The following is a 25695-nucleotide window of genomic DNA, read 5'->3' on the forward strand; positions in this document are numbered from 1 at the left end:
AAATGTATCCTATAATAAAATAATATATTTATAAAGGACGCTTTACATAATATATATACAATATACATACATACAAGTAAGCCCGGCGGTGTTCGCAGACGTAGTGATGGGTATAATATATTATATAAAATATAATAAGCCACCTCTTTACATTATAATATACAACATTAACGTGCGGGTCAAAAATATATATTTATTTTGAAAAAATATTGTAAAAATAAAAATAGATAATAGCGTGGGATGGCCTAAAATAAACTTGTACAAGTTATTGTGTGCATTGTTGGGCAGAAATCTCTCCCGAAAAGGCTATCACTGGGGTAAACCCGACGCGATCCGAAACTATGATCTGCCGCCAACGTTGTTTCGTGTGTTTATCCGATCCATGCTTCAGACGATAACGAAGGAAAGGTTTTAAATCGCTACAACAGCAAGATGAACAATTTTATTGCGGCTGTAAGCACTACGTTAATGAGTTTTAAGCACTACGTCAATGAGTTTTACGTCATACATTATAATGAGCTAATAAAATAAACCCAAATTCCGGAAAAAAACGATGTATACACATTATACATGGTGGAGATAATATTCATTGACCGAAAAATTAAAAATATTACTTAACCTAACCTTGAAAATCAAAATAGAATAAATTAATTTTACGCCTTCCTATAGGTAAGGTATTAGTGTAGGTTCGAGCTGATAACCAACACAACTCCATAGATTTAAAACTTTACTGTTGTATCCTTCGTATCACACTGTCTGTGGATGTTATGTTATTCGATAAAATGCGTCTAAATTAAGCGGTTTAAATTACACATACGGCAATTGGGGTTGTAGAACGTATGAAAAAATTATTTTTACCGTTTATCAAAAATAGAATATTAATTATGTCACATTATACGTAGTACAGTCTATAGACCATGACCATCTCAGTTTTTATAGGTCACATTAATTTTTGTCGCTCAATAAGATCTCACGCGCAATATTCATCGAAAGCTGTTCTCCAAATTATAATCTATATTTATCTATAGGTACACGGTTGATGTCAGTAATTGCAGAGCCATGATCGGACATAGGCTATATGCACGCGTATCTTTGTGAAATTAAATATACAGTACTTGATCACTGCAGTTAATGACGATTAATCGATCGTCAACAGATCTTAAGCCTCTATAGATACCGTAAATGATATATTAAAATTTATTATCATACTCTACTAGTTCAAATATGACGTATAAAAAGTCGTTATTACTTAGAGAATTAATTAGATTTCTTTTCGTCTGATAGAGTGACAAGAGGGTAATATTTGACATTAATTTTTGCACCTCCTATATATACAGACAAGAAAAACGTTATATGTAGTAACGCCCAACAGTTATGGTTTTAAATCTGTTTTCACGCGTATCCCAACATTCTCAACGCGTTATCGCGCTTATACGTATAGCCTGACACAGGAAATCGAAAACCGGCGACGATCCCGTCCCACGTAAATGTCGTTAAATACAATAGGTGTCACATGGATCAATTCCACATCCACTACGTCCGTAAATACGCTGTGCGTACGGCATTACACAACGTAGGTATGCGACGAGATAATTCAGACTTATCGCGTTTGTCGACGGTATACCTACGTATTTTTCAATATAAAATGTAGACGGCGCGAGTGTGTGATGCGCGCGCGCGCGCGCGTTTCTTTTCGAAATCGATATCGGACGGTGGCGGTGGCACACAAACACGCCGAGCGCGACATCCGCAGCGAGGTAAAAAAAAAGTTTTAAAAAATAATAATAATAATAATAATAAATAATACGACGTCGGGTCGACGGCGGCGAGAGGAGAGAAAAATATACAACTCACACGCACGACGGTCCAGCTATTCGACGGTCGTCCTCCTAAGTCGACCCGGCGGCCACGGCTGCACAACCTCCCCGCCGCATCACTGAGGATGATCGTAGGGCGGGTGGGTGGACGCACGGGTGGTTTGAGTGGGTGGTGGGGAACCGCGCATACGCGCGCGCCGTGCGGCGCGGCGGTCACGTAACCGACGCAAATCAATCGAGAGATCGGCGCGGAGATTGGCGCGGAGGGGAGGACTCGACGAGCTGTGGGCGCGTCCGGATTGGTCGGCGGCGTCTCTGTACCCGGTGCCCCGCGTGCAACCTGTCCCGCGACGCGACCGCCGCCGCTGCCGCTGCCGCTGCCGTCGCCACCGCCGCCGCAGTGCTGCTGCTGTGTCCGACCGCCGCAGTGGAGTTTGCTCCGAACGGACCGTGACCATCGCGCCTGCGTCCACACCGTACCACACATACGCACACGCGCACCAGTTGTCTCGCGCGCAGAAGATATCCGTCACCTCCTCGACGAAGACTACGACGACGACCACCACCGCAGTGCCTACACACGTTCGCCACGTACGATCGACGACGGGCCCGCTCGCATCCGCTACCGGCGTCCATGAAGATACGCGAAGCCACCCGAGAGATCCTCCGCCGTCGCCGCACACCACAGGTAAAAACAAAAACACGATAACAAAATATTTTTATACACAAAATTGTTCCAGGGACGGGGGGGGGGGGGGGCGTGAAAATTATTATTGAACGTCTCTATCCGCGCCGGATGTCGCGTTATCGTCGCCGTACGCCGGAGAGGCTATTTTAGACAGTCGGATCGCGATTTATAATAATAATTATAATAATACATCGCTTACGGTGTTTCGGATCGGTGGCAGGCGGGTAAATAGTCGTGGGTACCTGGAAGAGCCGAGCTCGGGCGAGCGTGTTTAAAAATACACAATTCCCATTTCCCGTCGTCCGATATACTCGTAATAATAACCGCCGTCAGTGATAAAATTTGCAACGTTATTCCGATCAGACTATTTTCGTGCTATCTCTCGGTTCGAGATGTGGTTATTATCAGCAGCTGTCCCCGGTGTTTACGACGGTCGTGGCCGCGGCGCGCACACGTCGTTATCGGCCCGCGTTTGATTTAACGCGAATCAGCAGCCCCGCGCTCGACCGACTTCTAATCGAAATCTCGCGATTCGAACGGACTCTCGTCGGAGATCCGTCTCCGGTCGTCGACGACTGTCACTGTAAACGCTCCGCCGCGCCTGCAGAGCACGTCTTATTTTCTCTTGCCACCGACGACGTCGTTTTATATTAATTATTATTGTCCGATGATGGTTGTAACGTAATAGTAATAAAATATATAATCGGCCCACTAAATACCAAATTTACTACGATTCGAGTAAAAATAATAATAATAATTATTATTATTATTATTAATATTATTATATTGCCGATACGTCGTCGACGACGCGATATTTGCTTTCAAAGCTATGTCACACCTGCTCTATCATAATATTGTGTTACCAGTAATCTACTAGCGGCGGCGACGACCAGGCGACATAGCGTCGGGTAATAATGCTAATATATGCCGTATGGCTCGGGTTATCTGCGTGCAGTACGTGAGATGTACGTGCACACAGTCGTATATAAATATATAATATTATAATTTAAAACGTGTACACCCAACCTCTGTGCTGTCGTAATATCTGTCTGTGCGATGTCGCTCGCAGACTCGGCGCTCGGGGTCGATTGTGCGCGGACGGTTAGATAGATAGGTAGGTAGCGTAATAATGTCATGGGTATACCGTGTGTATTTCTTCCGGGGTCAGAGCGGCGAATTTGAATGACAATAAAATTGTAATAAAATAATAATAATAATAAAAAATATTCGGAACGACCCCTATTCGTGTCTCCCCCGAGGGGGAGCGCGCGCGCGTCCGTCTCCGAAAACTGGATAGCGTGTGCTCGGTGATCCCGGCGAGAACCGGATGCGCACGATGTCCGGGGAGACGACGAGGATGCACAACATTTGTACACCGGCGGGACCCGAATGGAATTTATAAAATGTTTTACGTTTCCGGAGTTTACAACGGCAGTTTTGCGAGTTTCCCCCGTTTTTCTGCTCGTCCAACATAAATATACTACTCGTCGCGCGTCTTCTGTTCGGCGATCGATTTTGTTGATATTGAATACATGCCGTGTAAAGTGTAAGTACCTCCGATGGCTTTGGCAGTCTTCTCTATACACACAAATCCAATTACGCGGGTACCAATCCGATAACCGCACGTGTGAGTAAAAAAAACATTTCGATCGGGCTACACCTTTATTATTATTATTATTATTGTGGCGTGTAGAGTTAATATGAGTGTGTGAATGTGTGTGCGCGGGAGTACTGAAAATATGATCATTTTCGGACTGTTATCTATGTTTTGATGTTGTTTGACCAGGGGATATTATTATTACACAATTTTTTTTCTTTCGAGATCTAATAATGGGATTCGTTATAATTACTATCGATCCATTGCCGTCTAATAATACAGGTTCGGAAAGTACGCGTCGTTGTCGACGAGACATCTCTCTGGGTGCGCCGCCGCCGCCGATCACATGTCTGCTTAGGAGCAGATAAAACGTCGATTATAATATTAACGAATACCACGATGCAGTGACGGTGGGAGAGGAAGACTTATTTGTCACATTAGATATTATTATTTATATAGACGGATACTACAACGATAATAATACAGTAATTGATACTATATGTGAGCGAACACCGATGAGATAGAGACGTGCCACTTCAGCACCGGTTCGTCCCGTGTAGGCTGGCAAATGCGTGTGGGTATTTATCGGGAGCGTTGTTGTGTTCAATATTTAAAAATAAAAATTAACGCATCGGAAGCAACGAACAGTTAAGAGTGTTAGAGTGTTGTGCGTGCGATAGTGTGGTTCGATATACGGAGCGAACGAAATCCATTCATCAGCGGTCCAGCTCGCAGCAACTATACTGTATCATGTTATATAGAGAGATGGATACTGGTGGTGACAGATTTGACGGGATAAATATTATGGATATTCGTAGACTACGTCACTCACAATTTTTTTCCAACCATTCAAAAGCAGAAAATGGAAAAAAGATTTGATCTAATAATTCCAGAGATTATGATGGGTTCAGTTTAGTGTTCGTCGACTGTGGTAATAATAAAAATAATAATAAATAATATCAAACGCGTATTAGTACTCATAAGTTAACAATTTATATACGCGTATCAATTATTTTTAATGTACCTATACACATGACAGATAATAATTATTTACTATAAGAACTAAAAACAAAGAAAAGCTTAACAACCAAGTAGTGTTTATTTATTTTTTTGCCTTTGCAAATAATTTTCTAAAAAGCTCTGTTTCGATGTGATTATTTCATTTAAAATAAGCTATTTTGTTACGATGACTGATGTTTTATGAAAATTAAATTATAATAAATTAATTTAAGTGTAGTCAGGGTAAATTAACCATAAATATTTATTAAAAACGAAAATACTGTTCTGCTTTTGAATATTTATTTTATTAATCTTTCATCTTTACCTTTACACAATCTAGGAACAAATCGAGCGTAAATTGTAATTTTGCAGGGTAATTTGTTGATTGAGTTTTGAGAACGATTCGAAATGTATTGTATTTTTTATTGATGCATTCTTCGATTTTGAATTTCAACTGATAATCAGTTTTTCTTTATAAATCGTAATATTATATACTTAGTTATAAGTGTATTTACATCTATTGATTTCTTTCGTCTTTGTTTCTGTTCTGTGTCTAATCGATCGCTTGCAATGATGGCGGCGGCTGGCGCTGGGAAATGAAATGTATAGGTACCAGCAAAAGGGCGCAGCTTTATTATTCTTTGTCGCGTTTTTTTTTTTTATTTATCTCCTAAACAAACGTCACGGTCGCAATGTAGTATTAGCTAAAGATAACGAGAGCATACACACATACGTAAATACTATGCGTGACGCGTGCATGCGAGTGTGTGAATGTCTGAAGTTCCTAAAAGTGATCGCAGAAAATTATCCGCCTTATCTCTCAATAATAATATGTCTTTCGATACTTTGAATCTCCTCTACTCTAATAACATAATAAATAATAATTCATTGTCGTCGTTAATCTTCGTCTCTTCGGCATTTGATATCGGTTGTCATTCGTTATTGTTGTATACTTTATTGTAACGCTGCGGCCGTGCATTATCTACTACCACATTGTTACCATGTATAACAACGTTATTGCTCAAAACGGATATCTACCGGCTATGCACAAGGTTAGTTCCAACGGTTTAAACAGTTATTTGCACTACACTCAGCCCAGGATTAAAAGGGAGCTAGGGCCGGGTGCCGTCATTTTATTGAAAAAAAAACCATTAACTATTATTATTACACAATTATTTTAAAAACTTGAAAATAATTACTTTAAAGATTACTATTATTTTTTAATTGTGTTATTATTTTTATTAAAATAATAATTTACCTTCATATTTATATTGCCCAAATTAAATAATTCAATGTCGCTGTATTTTAGTTTATGAACAATTTATTTATTTAATTATACTTCAATTTTGGAAAATATTTGTATGAGTATTTTACTGTCTTCTAGAATCTAGAGAACTTAATCCGAGCCGAGTTTATAATATGCATCACAATGTTGTATTATGAGTATTATGACATCATGTATTATACGTCCAAATGCGTGTAACCGGGTTTTACCTGCGTTAGCGGATACTTGTTCAATTTATAATTTTCATCCGGCCTTTTCTAACGTTTTTTTTTCACTATAATCTATTAAGCATTATGATTATATTGTTGTCCCAACGACGATGTTACGGTATTGAGTTCGTCCTAGTATTTTGAAACGACATAAGAATCAGAAGACACGAGATAGGGAAAAAATATTAATATTATTTAAAATTTGATCGTCGCGTCCTTCTCGATAGCAATACAAAATTGTGTTTACCAGTCTCTCACTCATAAATATTGTTCGCCGGAAACTTTAGTGAACGTAAAAAAAACCTAGTGACAAACTAGTAAACAAACTCAGGAAATTAAAAAATAAATAATTCCGGCCATTAATCCGTTTTTCTGCATAATAAATATTCTCTATTGCATCATAATATTGTTTTTGTTATCATCAATAAACCACCATTGGCGACGTTTAATATAGAATCGGAAAGAATTAAGAAACACGTACATAGGTATACTGTAATGTTGTGCCTATAGCGTGGCGTTTAATCTGTATTGAACGATGATGAAACATATTATACGACGAAAGAGGCTCTCCACGAGTCACAGAGATAAACGACCATACGCATTTATGATGTGTATAGGCAATATATGTCTCGAGTGATCCGTCGCGAACTCATAACAACAATCTTGTTCTGCATAATAAAATACATTATATTATTATACTCTCTTGTATTATACTTATAAATGTATATAATATAATATTATCATTATTTATTCGTTTCTCGTTCCTCTTTCTCTCCATGACCCCCTTCTCTTGCGGAGCGCGAGGCAGCATGCACCCTTCTTGCGCGAAGATTCGCGGCCCTGTGGCGAATTCGATAATCCCTAATTTCCATATTCCTTTTCTTTTCAATTTTATTACATCGTTTGTCAAAGGTCATCGAGGCAACGTGAAAAAACTGGTCATCCCACTTTCCGAGTGCATCTTTTTTTTTTAACTCTCGTATATACACGGAAGCTATACACACCTATTACTCTTTAACCTAACCCTTAGCGCAAAACCGTTACGGCGCGCACCTTGTAGTCGTTATGCGCGGCAATGTCCCTCCTTCCTAGAACGACTCGTTTGTGGATCGCAGTGCCCGTAAATCGTTGAAAACATTTCCGGCGTTGAAAAAAAACAACAAACAAACAACGAAAATGAAACGTGAAATCGTCCGACCGAAATGCATATCTCAAGATAGCCGAGGCACTGCGGCCACAATAATATTGTTAACCACATATAATTGACCAACTAACCACCAATATATACCTATATATTTATACACGTGGTGTGATGTTCAAACTGTCGACTGGCCGTTTTTCTAAAATCCGATCGTATTATTTTCGCTTCCGACCATACAACTTCCTATACAAAATTGTCAGTATTAAACTCCGTCCGGTCTCGATCACCACCCGTCCATCCAACGACCCTCGGCGAACAGACGCGCTACACACGAGGATATACAGGTACACTTGTGAGGATGCGTATCCGGCAAAGAGGAAACGGCGAGAAAACCGTACAAGTGCTCTGTTTTTACATATACACGAGCACCACGGTAGTTATTATTCTATATAGGTTTACACCGTGTGATTATCGTACACTCGGGTGACGTCGTCGGTGTAATGTACATAGGTGTGTGCAACGGACGTAATAATAGAATATACATACATATAGCTTGTAGATAGGTAGATACCTACCATATAACGCGCGTGGACCAAGTCTCTCCGTCGACGCATCGTTGCACTTATGTATATATATGCGTGCGTGTGAGTACAGCGAGCTCGGGAAGAATATTATATTAAAGAAGACGCGCACACACACATACACACAGGATGTGGTCCGGTCCGACGTTAATTTTTTTTTCATTCTTTTCCTGTAGTCGTCCTCCGCCTCCTTCTCTTCCGCTTGTCGCCGCCGTCCCCCTTTCATCCGCGGACAGATAAAACCCCACCCGCCGCCGCCACCTCACTCACCGCTCTGCTCCGCTGCCGCCGTACCCGGTCCAGAAGCCGAAAACCGGATACTTTTCATTACGAACACGTATATAGACAATGGAACGAAGACCCCATCTCGCCGATACGCGTTTGTCGTTCTGATGACTCTTCTCTTCCCTCTTTTGTCTTAAATAACGCGCGAGAGAGACCCGACGCAAATATAATATATAATAATATAATATATAAACGAAACAATATAATGTATAATGATTTTTTTTTTTTTGGTTACTATGCGCGTGTGACGACGACGGAAAATAATATTATGTACGTCCGTTAAAAATAACGCGACCGACAACCGCCAAGAGAAGAATAAAACAATATTCGTATGAATGTATGATACATAAAACAGTATTATATAATTATTATCTATGTGAGTTGAGTACGAAGAAATACTCTATTCGGACGACGATGACTGATATGAGAACCTTACATTTTTAAGCTTTTTGACATTTTTCATGATTAATCCAATTATGATATTTTAAAATTATACTTTATACCTATAGAAAATATAAATATTTGATGAACATTCCAAAAATATAACAAGGTATCTGCCGGTTATTTGTTTTTAGATTAAACAAATGTACTGAATCGATTTTCTCAAAAAAACCGGTACTGTGTAAAACTTCCCGCTTTTTCTAATTATTAAGTAGAGTACATACTGTTAATTTTTTTTTTATTTTCGATACTCTCAAATTTACAAACTAGATTAATTTTCGTACTGGGAAAGGTAATATCTAAGTCAAAGATTAAAAAAGCACTTACTTTTCCGTAAAGAAGATGACGCTACAGACTGGTAGAACACCTAATAAACACACGTAAATTTACCAATACGTATTAATTCTTTTCCATTCAGAGTAAAAAACAATATTCGGAATATTTTACGTGATATTATCCCAAATAATAATAATTGACATTATCCTCGCTCGTGCGTGCTGCAGCGTGATGTGTGAGTTATAATATTTTACCAACGGTCGCGTGGAAATACTTTTCGGACGACGACGGCCACCGGCGTGCGCGATGTGCGTGTTTCGTAATAATAATAATAATAATAATAACCGCAATAATATACCCATATTATTATACCGCGCCCGCGCCCACGACGCTATACCTCCGCGGCGCGCCATACCGATATGTATACGGTCTACACGAAATTATTATTTACATTCCCATCGAAGGGTTTTTCTGTACGGGGATGAATGCGCGAGACGATCGTGTAAATCAAGATTGTATAGAAATAATACGTATATAATAACGACAACAACAACGGTGGCGGCGGCGACCACGACGACAATAATACGGCGACGAGAGTAAATGGGCAAGCGCAGGCGGCGGCGCCCCGGTGTGGCGGCGGGTCAATTACACGCGTCGATAACATGTCGTAGCCGACGCCGGAGACGCGACGACCGCGGAGTCGGCGACGGTCGATGTCGTCGTCATGGTTTGTCTGCCGAAAGAGATTCCGGTACAGCACCGTCGCGACGGCGACGGAACTGGTTCGACCTCGTCGTCCTGGCGGCGCGTTGCGATCGATCGAACGATCTATAGATCTGGGATCGTCTTTATTATATTGAGTATACGTGTAAATTTGTAATGCGTTCAAACACACACAAACACGTCATTACACGGTTTATACATACGACTTCATACCTTCCGATCGCCGTGAGACACCGATTTTCGCCTTGCTGGGCGGGTGTGGTGTCTGATACCTTAGTATATATATATACTTATACATATTATATAACAATTTATGTTATGTTTTTATAATTTCATACATCATAAACATTATGCGTTTTTTATAAATTTAATGTTAAGCTTTTCCTGACTTATGTCTGGTCACAATGATTCAATCGATCAATTGAATGGTTTGCTTTAAAACACAACAAACCGATCGTGTTCAGTATAGCCAATTTGCCACTATTGCTATTCATTAAATCTCTAATTATTATTGTTTATATGCTATATACCTTGCATTAGACACTCAAAATTATAGCTATAATTTACAATGTATGTAAAATATACATTTCTTAACATTGGAGGTAACTCGAATTCGGCGCAAAGTACTTCGTTTCGTACGAACCAGTGGATTTTAAATTATCGTAATATTTTTCATTGGAATATTCGGATTTTATTTATAATAATATGTGTTTTAGCACAGTAATGTACTTCAAAAAAGTATTTCTCTGAGTAATTAGGACAATTTTTTTATGTATAGAATCGTAGCAAATATATATTACCTGTAGCTCAGATAGGTTTGTCTATATATAAAATATATTATGAACAGTATTGAAATAAAAAACAAGTAGATTGAGAAATCAAAATTGATTTGTTTCCGAAATTAACCGACAAGCAAGAGTACGGGTAATACAAAAAATGTAAATTGTCTCTAACCTTTTATAATTCTAGAAAAGTCAATATTTTTCGAAATAATTATAATATTACGATTTACCTATGTCCATTAGATGTTTTATTGATGTCTTTTCCGATTATCGGTGTTAGTTTTTGCAATTATATTAGCATCGGGTCGCATCACAGTCTTGTGTATAGATCGTTTGATCACGGTCGAGGGTTTATGAACGAACCATAAAACCATCGAATTCTCTCGTGAACTCACATTTGCGCGCCATCATATCATTTTCATCTGTGACGTTTTTCTGTGTCCGTTCTCGACACAATACACATGACTTCATTACTGTAGATTAAACAAGATTATTAATCTTGAGATTTATTTTCAGATAAAATTGTACCAACACAGAATTACATCTATTATACACGCTATAATCACTGATAGTAATAATTATCGCTCGTGACCTTCGTCAGCGGGGAAAGATGATATTTTAAAAAATAATTTTCTTCCGTAACATTTATAATAATATTATCTCGGTTGGTGTGCGGTTACGTGTTAAGCCATCAATACAACGCAGAATCACGTATATAATAGTGTGATATCAGTGGAAAACATAAAAAACCGATTCTCGCCGTATTTGATTTACTTATATCAAATTAGTCAATTTTTTTTTTCTTGACCTCGTATCATATTATGCTACAACATGACAATGTATATCTACCGCATCTATATACCTCTCTAGAACTAATGTATGATATGACGTGCACACGGTTTTTTCGACATATAGGTACTCGCGGAATCAAAACCGTTTCGCAATCATTCCGCAATTCGTGTACATATGATAATGATTGTTACAATATCACCAAAACCGTTTTATTAGATTTTTTTTCTTGTACACACGAGGTTCGGACAGCTATTGTTTATTATTATTATTATTACTTCTATTTAGAGGTGAAACTCTAGAAACTCTCCCAATGGTACTCTTATACGCAACGCTCGGGGAAATGTGGCGGCAATATACGACGCACGCAATATCGTAATATTAATATACCGCTGACTCGACGTGTCATATTATTATGTTATTAAACGCCGTAATCTATAATATACTATTTATTGGTTTTTGAGTGCGTGGAACTACGTCATTTTAAAATAATTTTTATACAACGGTGGCGGCGGCGTCGGCGACGACGACACTTCATCCGCGCGCGTGTGTCGTAATATCGTTAGTATTAGTGTTTTGGGGAGAAAAAAAATTATAGGTAAAAAATACACAAACTAGTATATTACATTATTATTTACACAAGCCGTGTCAAAAGAAACGCTTCGTGGCGTTGTTTGCGCGAGGCCGCCGCCACTGCCGTCAGAGTTTCGGATGGCTCCGAGCGGTGAGCCGAACACCGACAAAAAATTATTACAAAAATTAAACGGAAAAAAGGTGTTTGCAGTGTGTGTACCATTATCATCTTTAGGTGTGTGCGCCTATGATATGCATATACTAGATATATATACGTATGTAGGCTACAGTGGTATAATATACAGGTATATATGTATATATTGTACACGTTATGATAGAAGTAGTGGGTGGTTATCCAGGTGACTGTGCAGCTGTACATGGGACAGCAGCAGCACGTGCCCCGCAGATCATTGCTCTGAAAAACAGCTGCGTTCGTACCTGCAGCAGTCAGTATAATATAATATTATATTATAATAACGTACGCGTATAATACGTACATATTATACAGCCGACGTGTAATTATTATTATCATTATTAATATGCGCGTAGGTAAAATGAAAAATAAAAATTATACCCGACTGCGTAATGCGTATAATAATAATAAACCTATTATAATATTGTTGGGTGCTCGCAATTGTTATTTTTAAACACACTTTTTTGTGTTTGTTTTAAAAATTCGTTCAATATCAATTATAATATCAATACCATGGGAGGCTGACTGACTGCAGGCTGTTCGAGATGATACATTTGACGCGCTACAGTGCAGTAATGTGCACGGGAATTACTGATATGATTTATACGATCGCGCTACAATATAATGCGTAAATCATTTTTTGTCTCCAAATTTTATGACTTAAAATGTACATAATTAAAATATTTGTTTTGCATATTATAAATAATATATTTGATAGAATTATTTTATTAAATAATCCATAAAATCTATATCTATGTATATACGATATGTGTTACTATGCATTATTGCATACGTTTAATTAATAACGCCGTTTATTTCGTAAGTAAGCTCGTCGAATTTTTTTCCATATTTTATACAGATATTAAAATTATACAAAAGTGGTATATTTCAAGGTTTTTCGATTACATTTTATTTTAAGGACACAGAATTAGAAACTCATTCTGTATAGTTTAATATAATAAGTATAATAATAAATGAGAAGTCTAAAATGTTGGGTTATTATAAATTTCAAGCATACTAAATACAATTTCCTAGGACTATTCATTACATAAGCCCAATTAATATATATTATGATATAGAGTATACAACATGTAATAAGTGTCACACCTTCGACTCGCATAGTTCGATTCTTTGCTATGTAGCCTGTAAAACGAATGAAAAAATTTAAATAGATCAATCGATATCGATCACTTGCACAATTATTGTTAATTTAGATATTACTGTAATATTATAAAATAGTATGTTATGTCGGATCAGACAGAATTATGTCGTAGGTATAATGTGCATTTACACGTCTTTATAATCTTAATGACAACAGAAATTACTCATAACGCACATACAATATTATTATACCACCACATAAAACAAATACCAACGGAAAAAAAAACGAACAGTAAACAATATATCGCGCGAAACGTATACGCGGAGAGAAAAACATAATAATATTAAGCCCGACAATAATTATTTACGTTTGCCTGTGTATATAAACGTATATATTTATATATATATATAATATGATGAGGAGTGTAACTTATAATATTATAATATTATGATATTATTAATATCATATTTATGTGTATACAGTTTTTTTCTATCTCTATATTATTCGCCTTGATCAAAATTGTCAAGTAAACAGTTTTTTCATTCCATTCAAATACGCACGACGACGTTGGTAAACAGAAAAAAAACCGTTTTTACGCTCTCCGGCTGACGACGATTTAACAGCAATTAGACGTATTTTCAAATAGTCCTGCATGGTGTTCATCCTCGCGAGTCGTCGTTATGTGCATATACGTCATGCATATTAACCATAATATTATAAGTACATCGTGTACTCTCGATTTTCAATAATAATTATCGTGATCGAAAACGATTGACGTAAAAACATTAGAAAAAAAAACGATATACGAGGCGGCGATATTTTTTTCTATCGTGACCGACAATTTTATTGTTATAAATAAGTTTTTTAATCGTTTAGCGGTCGGAGTTATTCCATCTCGTGTTCCATATTGCACATTATTATAATTTGATATTATTACATGACGTTATTCGTATCTGTAGTAATATAATCGTCTTTGACGGAGATCGGTCGTCTGGCGCGCGCCATCGTATTATAATAATATTATGCGTTATACCAGCTACTATTACTTACCTATAATAATATACATATATATATGCACACTGAATAAATGCATGCGGTTGCACCACGTTTATCAAAGTCATAATATCGTACGATAATAATCTATAATTTATTGCCGGAGACGAAAAATAAACATCAAAGACCAAAAATCTTCGATCGAAGGTCACGGGTGCTTATGTTCGACTGCGTTATACATATTATTGTTACATATATATAATATATATGTATATACGATATCGGTGTATATAGTTTATATATATATACATATTTATAGTGCGTGAGTGTAACGATTGTCGAAACGCAAACAAACGATTTGTCTTTCCAAAATATTGACAATATCTTAATAGTATGTGAAGTATATTATACACTCAAAGCAGCTTTTTGGTCGATATTGAAAACACAAATACTTTCCTGGCGCGAGTAGGTAACTGAGGACGTACCAAGACACCAAGTTAACGATAACACGAATTACTGACTTAAACAAAATCCAATTGAAAACTTAAAACGGCGCTTTGCCACAACTCAATCACTGCGTGTTTCGACTGAATCTACTAATATTTATAGAAAATACACATACATAATATCGCATAATATTACAATGATTATAATTAATTAGTATTTTGAAAATTTATCTTCTTAATCGTTGAGGAAGTAGACAAATCGCGAGCGATGATCATAGTTTATGATATATAAATAAAATGTTTGACTTAACTGACATCATGATGTATGGACTATGAATGATCGAAGAATACAGCGTATCATGAGATTGGTGTAGTCGAGGCACAGTTTTTCCAATTATTTTATTACTGTTTTAATTTTTCCAAAAACATTTTGAAATTTAATTTGTTTATATTTGTGAAAATATCATAAAATGATATTATATGTTACATAATATCAAATTGTCTACTATAGCTAATTTGTTTTGGGTCATTTAAATGATCGACCTCTGTGTTGCAGAGTAGCCAACGAAAAAAAATCTTTCTGAATGAGGTGTAGGAAAATGGAAATAAAAAATATTCTATCGCGATCATAACTAATAATTTAAGTACAGACGTACAGTATGTACTTAATTCGACATGAAAGGGACCATGTAGTTTGTTCGCATTAACCGATAATATGTATTCAAAACGGTAGAAATAAACATATTGAAATTCAGCTGGGACTTGAGATTTTGTGTGTGCTAACCGATGTTAACGATGACGTGTTAAACGATTTCTATGTTGTATTTACAAATAAACCAGTCATTGTCAATTGGAAAAGAAAAACCGGACTTAGGAAAGGATGATCGCGTTTATCGGTAAACATAATAATAATACTATATTATAATGTTTACATAAATAGTTTTTATGTATGAGTCGACCCGCGGGTGAGAAGAACACGCACAGGTTTATTTTTTTGTCGTATGGCTGGGGAAGGGGGAAGGGCAAGACGTAATCGCCACCGGACGATCTTGAGAAAAACGACTGGTCTTCGCCCCACCGCGCTCACTATTATAAATTGCTCTCGCGAGAGGGCGGGCGGCGGCGGGCTTATAATTATTATTACCGTGTCCTCCATGACTGCTCATAAGTACGCGAGCGTGTGGGTACAAAAGACCTTTATTATACGTCCCCCGCGCGCGCGCGTGTGTGTGTGTGTGCGTTTTGTTTCCCATCAATGACCAGCATCCGTCGCCATATTTGATCACACACACAGAGGAGACTATAATGTAGGAGTAGTATACCTTGGGAAAAATCCCGACCGTCGTGCGCATACGCAATTATCGTGCCCAGACTAGCTCGCAAGTATAAACACAATATTATATTATATTATTTTATATACGAGCGACGTCTTCTACATGCGTGCTCGCCTTGTACGGTTCACCGGTCCTGTAACCACACATACACACATACACACACACACACACACGAGGTTTTGTGAGATTATTATTATTATTATACGCGCATATATATTGTTGTTTTCCTTCTTCCTATATATACATGTATGTGTGTTACAATATTATTGTACAGACGCGACTTAGCGCGGAACGCGATAACAATAATTACTCGTTCATCTTTGAAAATATTATAATTTGACGCGAAAACATTGTGCCCGGAAGACCTAGAGAAACGTCGAATAATACACAATTATAATATACGTATACGATATAATATATGTGTAACGTGCGTGTGCAGCTGTGTATGATCCCACGAAAACAGCCAACGCTATAAAACTATGCCAATTCTCTTTACTCAGCAAATATTTGGTTCTATTTTGTATTTTTGAATATTTATATTAAAACGGGGCTAAACAATTATCCACTTATCTAAACTTCAAATGCTTAAACTTACAACGAAACACTTTTTGCTCAACATCCGATTTTAATTAAAAACCCACAGTTTCAGAAAACTATTCTGCTACCGATATAATTAAATATGAAATTAGTTAATTAAAATATTATATATGTATTATATTATTAAGAATCGCACTGATAGAACAAAATTTAAAAAACATGTTGACTTGTATAGAATAGTTGTAGTGTTATTTAAAACACAAAAATTAACCATGGAAATTAGCGTACCTATAGTTAAATAGATGCACACAATATGTGAAATAAAACTTTGTTTTAACGATTTAACGCCACGATTATGATAACAATGATATAACAACCACGTGCACATTGGCTTATTAGCGCCGCCGATCGGCTTTCGGCCTCCAAACCGCTATTCAATAATAACAATAACAAATGTGAAGCTGTCGTTAAATTATTGTTGTGTTCCATAAACACACGTCGTATCTATGGGGGTGACTACATCCCCTCGACGAAGCCGCTGAAAAGGGCGGCCGCGGACACGTAACAACAATAATGTTTATGTGTACACTGCACACACGCCCTCACCCGTTTTTTTGGTGGCTTACCTGTGTGGGTCATGAAAAAAAAACCCACCACGATTCAATTCACCTCCGTTGCAGCAGGCCGAATAATCTATTATATAATATACTTTTATATAATTGGATCGAAAGCTACGGTTCATGATTATTATTATTATTATTATTATCTAATGAAATATTAATAACCCAATATGCGCAATCGACCGACCGTCGTCAATCAAACAGATTTTTCTTATACCTCATATATCTAATACGATGTATTAATATAAAATGATAACAGCTTGCGTTAATGAAAAAAGTCTGATTTACGATTATTTGAACCCGTTTAAACATATACAGCCTGTTCCGTACCTGTAATCTGTGTATTACTATTTAATCCCTTGAAACTCGGTTTCCTAACTTTCTCTAAAAAATTCTGTTTTTATTTACTATTTAAAAAATAATGCCGTACCTATTTCAAAGTTCTGCGCACGGCTATGTCTTTAAACGCTTATCATTAATTTTTTATCAAAACTAATGTAACCTATAAACGCAACAAGGCTACAAATACATTTTAAACATATTGCAGTAAAACTCGAGTTTAAATTTCACGATAGATTATGCTTTCTCACTAAAAAGTTTTTCAATCGACTTAAATGGGATAGGTATGCGAAAAATATTAAAAGATTAAACTAACGTAACCCAAGCCAGTTTTTCGTGGGCGGTAATCAACCATATGATGGACATATGGTTCTAACCCCGTTGCCGGCCGATTAAATTAATTGAAATGTATATGCGTGCCTTTTTTTTTTTATTAAAGACCGTTTAATATAATATAGTAACAGAAAAGACGACAACACAATCGGACAGCAGGCAGCAGCAGCGTCCGTCCCTCGGGGAGATATGAAATTCCAAACCGGACTCGTGGCGGCACGGTGGCCGTCGCATCCCCCGATGACGGGCGGTGTTATTATATTGTTATATTGGCGGGGCGCTCGTGCGCTGGTTTAGGCGCCGCCAGTGCATTATTGTTATTAAAAGATTATTGTTGTTCGATTTGTGCTGGGGGAGGAGGATGCAGCCCTAGCTACGACGGACCCCTACTGGTGTGTCAAAGGCCAACGACGTCAACACACACCCGCCTGACGTGTTGGCGGCTATATATTTGTTTTGCTTCTTTCCCCCTATATAATAAAGTATGTATTGCATGGTCCCGGGTCCATAATCATATCGTCATTGTGTCGATCGTTATTATATATATATATATAAATATTTTATTATTATTATATGGTCGATAACAACTATAACGCGTCGCGGGGTGTATTATTATTATTATTATTATTATACTATTATGTGTAATAATCGCACCTAACGGACGGGGTTAATTCACTCAACGTGTGTTTCTCATCGGGAAAGTGCGTGAATGACGGACCCGACTCTCGCGGTGTTGTCACGACTATCGATCCGCAATTGTACCTATTTTAACAGTATAGTACAGTAGTCGAACGGAATATTTTAGCTTACGTTTTTTTATTTTTTTGTTTTACCCACATGCAAACACCTGCTGGCGATTATTTTGTATGCCTCCCCTCTTATATATATATATATATTTCTGTACAGACCATAGGTAATATGTACGAGTATATTACACGTGTATGCGCGTAATTTTGTATTTAATAATAATTGCACGTTTTGCTGTAGCTGCGCATATACACGCCATGCGTATCATACATTTTTTAAATATATGACGACGAATGAACTCTAACCGGTCGACCTTTCTTCTCTCGCACATATACGCACACACCAGCGAATAGGTATGCTGTGCTGTTTGTGTGTACATCACCAGGGCGGTTGAACTTTTGTAACTATATATATACGCTCGTTGCCATGCTGACCGAATGTATCGCTTGAACGGCCCGTGTCGGCGTTTTGTTCCTCCTCTTCTTATCCATATATTTAATGTATACTCATATATATTTCGTTCTCTCATCGAATCAATATATACGACGGCTAGCTACCGCCCGTCCACCCACCAACCGGGACTTGAATTATCGTCTCGGTTTTCATAATATATTATTCGCATCTGTTTCAGGTTTGAAATGTCATCGGAAATGTTGCGTGTAGATAATCTGCGACAACGGTTGTTCTGCAATTCCGTGTTGGATACAAAAAGGGAAAGCCGGTGTCCAGTGTGTAACGCCATGTTTTCGACCACGTACAGTATGCGTTTGCACTTGCAGACCGTCCACATGGACTTAAAACCACAAAATCTGACTGCCAAAACGTTTTATCGTGAATTTAACAACAATAACAGCATAAACAACAATAATAATAACAACAATAACAGTAATAATAATAACAATAACAACACGGCCTTTACCGCAAAATCACCGGCTAAAACGACGTCGTTCAACAACAGTCCCGAACGCGCGCACGTCACACCTGTCAAGTCTTCGTATAACGGCGACTCGACATGTAGTACAGACTTTAGTGACGGATATCCGTCGGACAAGGACTCATATTTTGGCAGTTCACCCAAGGATGAGATCCCTCTGTCAGTGGCAGGTGGTGGTTTCATGTCACACTCGCCGGCCAATAAGAGAAATAGCAATGGTCACATAAAAGCCAAGCGCACGTACGCGTGCCGGCTATGCTCGACCGTTTTCGGCAATCTACGGGCACTTAAAGGTCACAATTCGTCCAGCCACAACAAATCTACCAACGGCATGTACGCGTGCAATATATGTGAATTTGCCAGCACTGAAAAGGCGTCGCTAAACCACCACATGAAAGGCCACACGGGCGAGACGCCGTATGTGTGCAAAAAGTGTTCGTACGCGTTCACCACAAAGGCTAACTGCGAACGGCACCTGCGCACCATACATAAAGCGTCCAATGCCGAGGTAAAGGCGTCGATATTGTTCAAGAACGAGGAGAAATCGGCCGGTTCAGTGCAGTCGGCCAACGACGAAGCAGCGGCTGACAAGAATGAAGAACTGTTCAACCATCTGCGTCTGCAGCACCACAACCAGACGACGACGGACTATTCGCAGTATGAATCATCCGGCCAAAAGAGCTCGGAAGACGACGAAGACGAGTATGATGAGCCATTAGACCTGAGCATGAAGCGTTTTAAACAGGACTTCGACAGCGAGCCGCAAGATTTGTCAATCAATAGTAAAAGATCATCGTCTTCGTCGTCGTCTTTAGCAGCCGCTACCGCCGCCGGTGACCACACAGACGAAGAAGACGTCAATAAACCGACTGCGACGATGGCGTTCCGCGAGCAATTCGTGCCGCATGCCCCACCTGGCTTTATGGACCTGCCGTTACCCACTCCTTTACATGCGTATTTTCTCAACGAGCACCGTATGTTCTTCAACGGCATGTACCCGGCCGCAGAACGGATGCTACCCATACCACTCACCGTCGAAATGATCCGCGCAATGCGGCAGATAAATGAACCGGTACCCGTCCCAATACAAGAACCGGCTAATACCGTTGTCCCGCCAAAGCCTGACACACCCGAACCTGCGACCGTACCACCTCCGCCACCTGCTCCGCCGTCTGTGGAAGTTGCGCCAAAGACAAAGGACGCCAACGGATTGCGTTTGGTGATGAAAAACGGCATTCTGGTGCCCAAACAGAGACGGTTCAGAACAGACAGGCCGCATGTCTGCGAGACGTGCAAACGGGCGTTCACATTGAAGTCAAACCGCGATCGACACGTTAAAAACCAACATCCTACCGATTGGCACAAGAAACCAAGGTCGTTATCGTCCAAGTCGGAACCGCAGTTCTCGGCCGTCAAACAAGAACAACAGGACACATCGCCGATTTCGGATCAAGTAAAAATGGCCTTGTCATTGAAATGTCGACCGTCAGAACAGCTGTTACGAACAGAAGACGAAGTAGATGATGACGAAGAAGATGATGACATAGTAGAGGAGGAAGACAAACTCGTCATAGTGGAAGATGGTGGAGAGCATAACAAGCCCACCGAAGTCAAGGAAAAGAGTGCCGAGGTCAAAGAGGAGTCCGCCGATCTGGTTAGCGTATCAAGATTGTTGGACAACGCTTCGCACCAAACGTTTCCGCAGTTTACCAGATCTGACGAAGACCATAATGAAGTGACCAGCAGCGAAGAAGAGCACAGCGAGGCTGCTAGTTATTCTGAAAACGACGGTTCCAGGTAAGTTGGAAAGTCAAAAACGTAGAAAAAACGCGAATAAGACCTTTTACGCATACATATATTATGTGTGCAATGACGAGTTTAAATAACATAAATAATTTTTTTTCTGTTTTCATTTCTACAGTATTAACGCAGCGAACAACAATATCGACATCAATTTCAACACAGACAAGGATGAGAACCGGGAGAAGCGGAAGAAAGTTAGTGCATACGCGGCCGCACCCAACAGAGTGCTGTGCCCGTTCTGTTACCTTTCGTTCCCGTGGACTTCGTCACTGAAACGCCATATCCGCACGCATACGGGTGAAAAACCGTACCAGTGCAAACACTGTCCGCTGTCGTTCTCGACGAAGTCTAACCGTGACCGGCATATCCTGCGCCTGCACTGCACGCCACCTAGCAAGTCGGCTGCGTCGTCTGACAACGAAACGACCGCCGCGGCGCCGGCTGACGCCAAGAACACGTACAAGTGCACGTCGTGCCCGAACGTCGCGTTTTCCAAGCGCAAGAACTTGATCAGCCACATAAATCGGGTGCACTTCGATAAGAACAGCAGTGGCGGTGCGGGAGAAGACGACGAACGAGGCGGCGACGGTACCGAAGACGACGGCGGCGAGTCGGAACGTGACTACTCGTCGATGACCATGTTCAACGGATGGTGTGGCAATAACACGGCCGCGGTAACCACTACGGCCAACACTACCACCTCGTCTACAGCCGCCACCACCCCTTCTAACACGGTCACCGGATCCGAACCGTGTTTCAAGTGTCATCTGTGTGACAGCAGCTACCTGGACAGACAGGGCGCTTTGGACCACATCCGGATTGACCACGCCGAATGTTATGAGATACTGGTGTCACAGGGGGCCATGGACAACGACCACGACTCGTCGGCCGTCAAACAAGACGACGTGGAAAACAGAAAGGTTGGTTGCACTTCGTACTATCGTTTAATTTTAATAATTATGTAATAATATGGACATGGTGTCGAAATCAACGTGCATACATGCATAACATATATCCAGATTATAATATAAGAGTTCAAATTATTATTCCCATCCTTATTGTTTACTATTTTTTTTACATTTCGTAAGAAACAAATAATTTAATTTTAGTTTTTGTTATTGTAAAAAAATATAAATTATAATTTAAAATAGAAGTTCCTAATAAAAAATAAAAATAATTTTTGTTTATCTAGAATCGGAATTCCTCGAAACGAATGTATGTATTTTTACATAAATATGATGTTATTTCATTATGCTATATACTTAAATTAGTTATCATTTTATTGAATTGAAAAAAAAACTGTTGTATAAAATTCGAGCCCTAATTAGTAGTTTTATATAATATCCAGAGGTGAGATCCACTTATATAGTTAATTCAATTTTAGTGTTTTAAAAAAAATTTCTTTTACGAGAAGGGATAGTTATAACTGCAAATGTTGTGTTCACTACTCTGATCGTCTATACTTCATATACTAAATATATTAGTATTTTTTCTTAATTATTCGCAGTTCTATATCGTACATCAGGTTTTTCAATGCGACATTTTTAAAAAATTATTCCGATTTACAGATGAAAATCAATGTTACATGTTGTACGCGTAATTTCTTCCCCTATACAAAATTTAACATGATATATTATGTATCTATTTGCTATAACATGACCTACAAATCTTTTTTCGTTTCTCAGGTCCTGTGCGCGTTCTGTCTGCACCGCTTCTACTCAGCCGAGGACCTGCGCCGGCACATGCGCACTCACACTAAGGAACAGCCGTTTGCGTGCCTATCGTGCAAGCGCCGGTTCACGCTCAAGCACAGCATGGTCCGGCACATAGCCAAAAAGCACGGTGGCTGCCAAGACCAACAGTACGGAGGCGGTAGCGCTGGGGGTGGTAGCGACCACGAACGAAGGTCTGCCAGTCCTCCGAACACTCCACCTCCAACGGGGGGTCCGGTCACTGGTTACGAGGACTGCTGTAGCAACCGGACAGACACGGGACTGATCGGCACGCTGCTCGGCATCCGCGATAGCACTGTCATCGATCAGGTGCTGCAGACAAAGTCGCCCGAGGACGCGGCCAAAATGTTGGGAATCAAAAGCAGCAGCGACTAGAGATCGAAACCCGTGCACAGGCCGTAGCCGGGTCCGATCCACTTGTACGATAATTTTTCACACATATTATTCTTATTATAACTTTATACATAGAGAGAGAGAGAGGGAGAGCGTGTCGTCGGCAGACGACATTATAATATAGTGTTAAGTATTTATTATTATTAAAATTATATTATAAGAAAATACGCGTTTTGCAATATATTATTCTACACCAATCGTGTTATTGGCTGACCGTTGTTGCCTTATTAAATTTTAGTCGATATTATTGCAGATTGGCCGTCGAGCATCTACAATAATATCATTATTATTATTATTATTATTATTATTATTAATTTTATTTTAAGAACGTAAATTGTACTTAAATCTGTTAATCACTGAAACGGTTACGGTTCCGTTGTATATCTTTAGCGTAGTTATAGTGTTATAGGTAAGTTAAGTAGTATAGTTGAAGTATCGTCGGTGGTGTAGTAGACGAGACGGATAGAGTCGGTATCGAAAAAAAATAAACGCTTATGCAATTTTTTCTTTTCGATACTGAGTCGGTCACTTAAGTCATTTTTGACGTCTACGACAAATATAATTTTCACCCCACCTTTTTCTAAAAGAAAACAACCATTACTGAGCTCGGCATCAATGATAAAAAAAAAAAATATATATATGATATCGATTGAATTTTTTACCATGTTATCTATGTCGACCACCACCGCGTTAATGGTAGTTTTATTTTATGACTTATGACTTAATTTTTCTTTCTTCCGTTTTGTGTGTTCCTCTTTCGGTACGCGTGCCCGCGAACGTCTCGAATTTGCGTTTTATCGCTCACCATATCGCGAGTAAACGTCCATTCGACATTCACGGATTTAAAGATTCTTTTTGTTTCGCATAAGATTTTCGTCTTTTACAGGAATTCCTGCAACTGTCGGAAACATTATTCGGCAAGAAAATCTTTCTACTTGCGCTCGTACTTATTCTCTTACCGTATGTAATTCCGACTGTGTCATACTGAAGTCTATCGCCTGATTGACACGCAACCCAACGTACACGCGCGCGTGCCTTTGTCAATCTCTAGAACTTGTTCGATGAAGACTAAGGTCTATTATCCCGGAGAATAAAATCTGAATAAATAATATAACCTGTATAGACACCCTCCCCCCATATTATAAATAATATTGGTTTACTTAGTTTTAAGAGTATTACTCACTACAATATTTTCATTTTTATTTTATATATTTTGTTTTTGTCACACCCGGGGGAAGGGGCACGCGGTTTCGTTGTTTAACATTAATTGTAATTTTGATGTGACTGCACTAACATAATATATTACATACTATAATATTTCTATAAAACTAAATTATAAAATATGTTTGTATAAAATAATACCTATACCAAGAGTAATATTATTATTACTACGTATCAACGGGGTTGTTATCCTATAGCTGACCTTAATGTATAATACGATTTATTGAATTATAGACTTCTAGAAATGTTTAATTATATATTAGTAATATTAGGTTTTATTAATATACTTATACATTTGTATATGTACGTGTGTGTGTATGTGTGTGTGAGTGTATTTCATGTACAATATTATATACATTATAAAGCACTGTTTTATTAATTATTATTATTCGTCAATTTTGGGCTGCACTATTATTATTAATTGTCAGTTTAAAAAAAAAAAAAAATTAAAACGATAAAATAAAGAATAAAAAAAAATCTAGTCGAGCAAAAGTGTATTTTAATAAAATTAACTAATATAATAATAGTGTAAAAATGTATGTACTGAGCTCTCGACGTTATTTAGCCATAATATTACTTAATAACGTATCGGTAACAAACGTGGTTAGTTATAGTATTTTAGTTGTGTAAGACACATCCCTTTTCTTCCTCTCTGTACATTCCTCTTTATTCCAAAAAAAATCATTATATTATGAAGGTTTATAATTTTTTAACCAACAATTATTATTTACCTATTTAGATACATTTTTTCCAGACTGTAAACATTTTTTTTATCTCATTT

At 38.5% G+C, this 25695-nt stretch overlaps 1 protein-coding gene across 2 annotated transcripts; it reads left to right on the forward strand.

Moving 5' to 3' along the window:
* Positions 1–2203: 2203 nt before the first annotated feature.
* LOC112598103 (ras-responsive element-binding protein 1-like) lies at positions 2204–25181 on the forward strand. Of its 2 annotated transcripts, none has more exons than XM_025344452.1 (4): positions 2204–2505; positions 19462–21561; positions 21686–22487; positions 23253–25181. In XM_025344452.1, exons 2-4 carry the CDS (start codon positions 19469–19471, stop codon positions 23673–23675), a joined length of 3318 nt encoding a protein of 1105 aa, XP_025200237.1. In that variant the 5' UTR covers positions 2204–2505; positions 19462–19468; the 3' UTR covers positions 23676–25181. The 2 variants fall into 2 exon arrangements, with proteins under 2 accessions (XP_025200237.1, XP_025200238.1); XM_025344453.1 differs by lacking the exon at positions 2204–2505 and adding an exon at positions 4694–5033.
* Positions 25182–25695: the final 514 nt, after the last annotated feature.

This window comes from Melanaphis sacchari, unplaced genomic scaffold, assembly GCF_002803265.2.
Source record: "Melanaphis sacchari strain LSU unplaced genomic scaffold, SCAv2.0 Contig45_pilon_pilon, whole genome shotgun sequence".
NCBI lineage: Eukaryota > Metazoa > Arthropoda > Insecta > Hemiptera > Aphididae > Melanaphis > Melanaphis sacchari.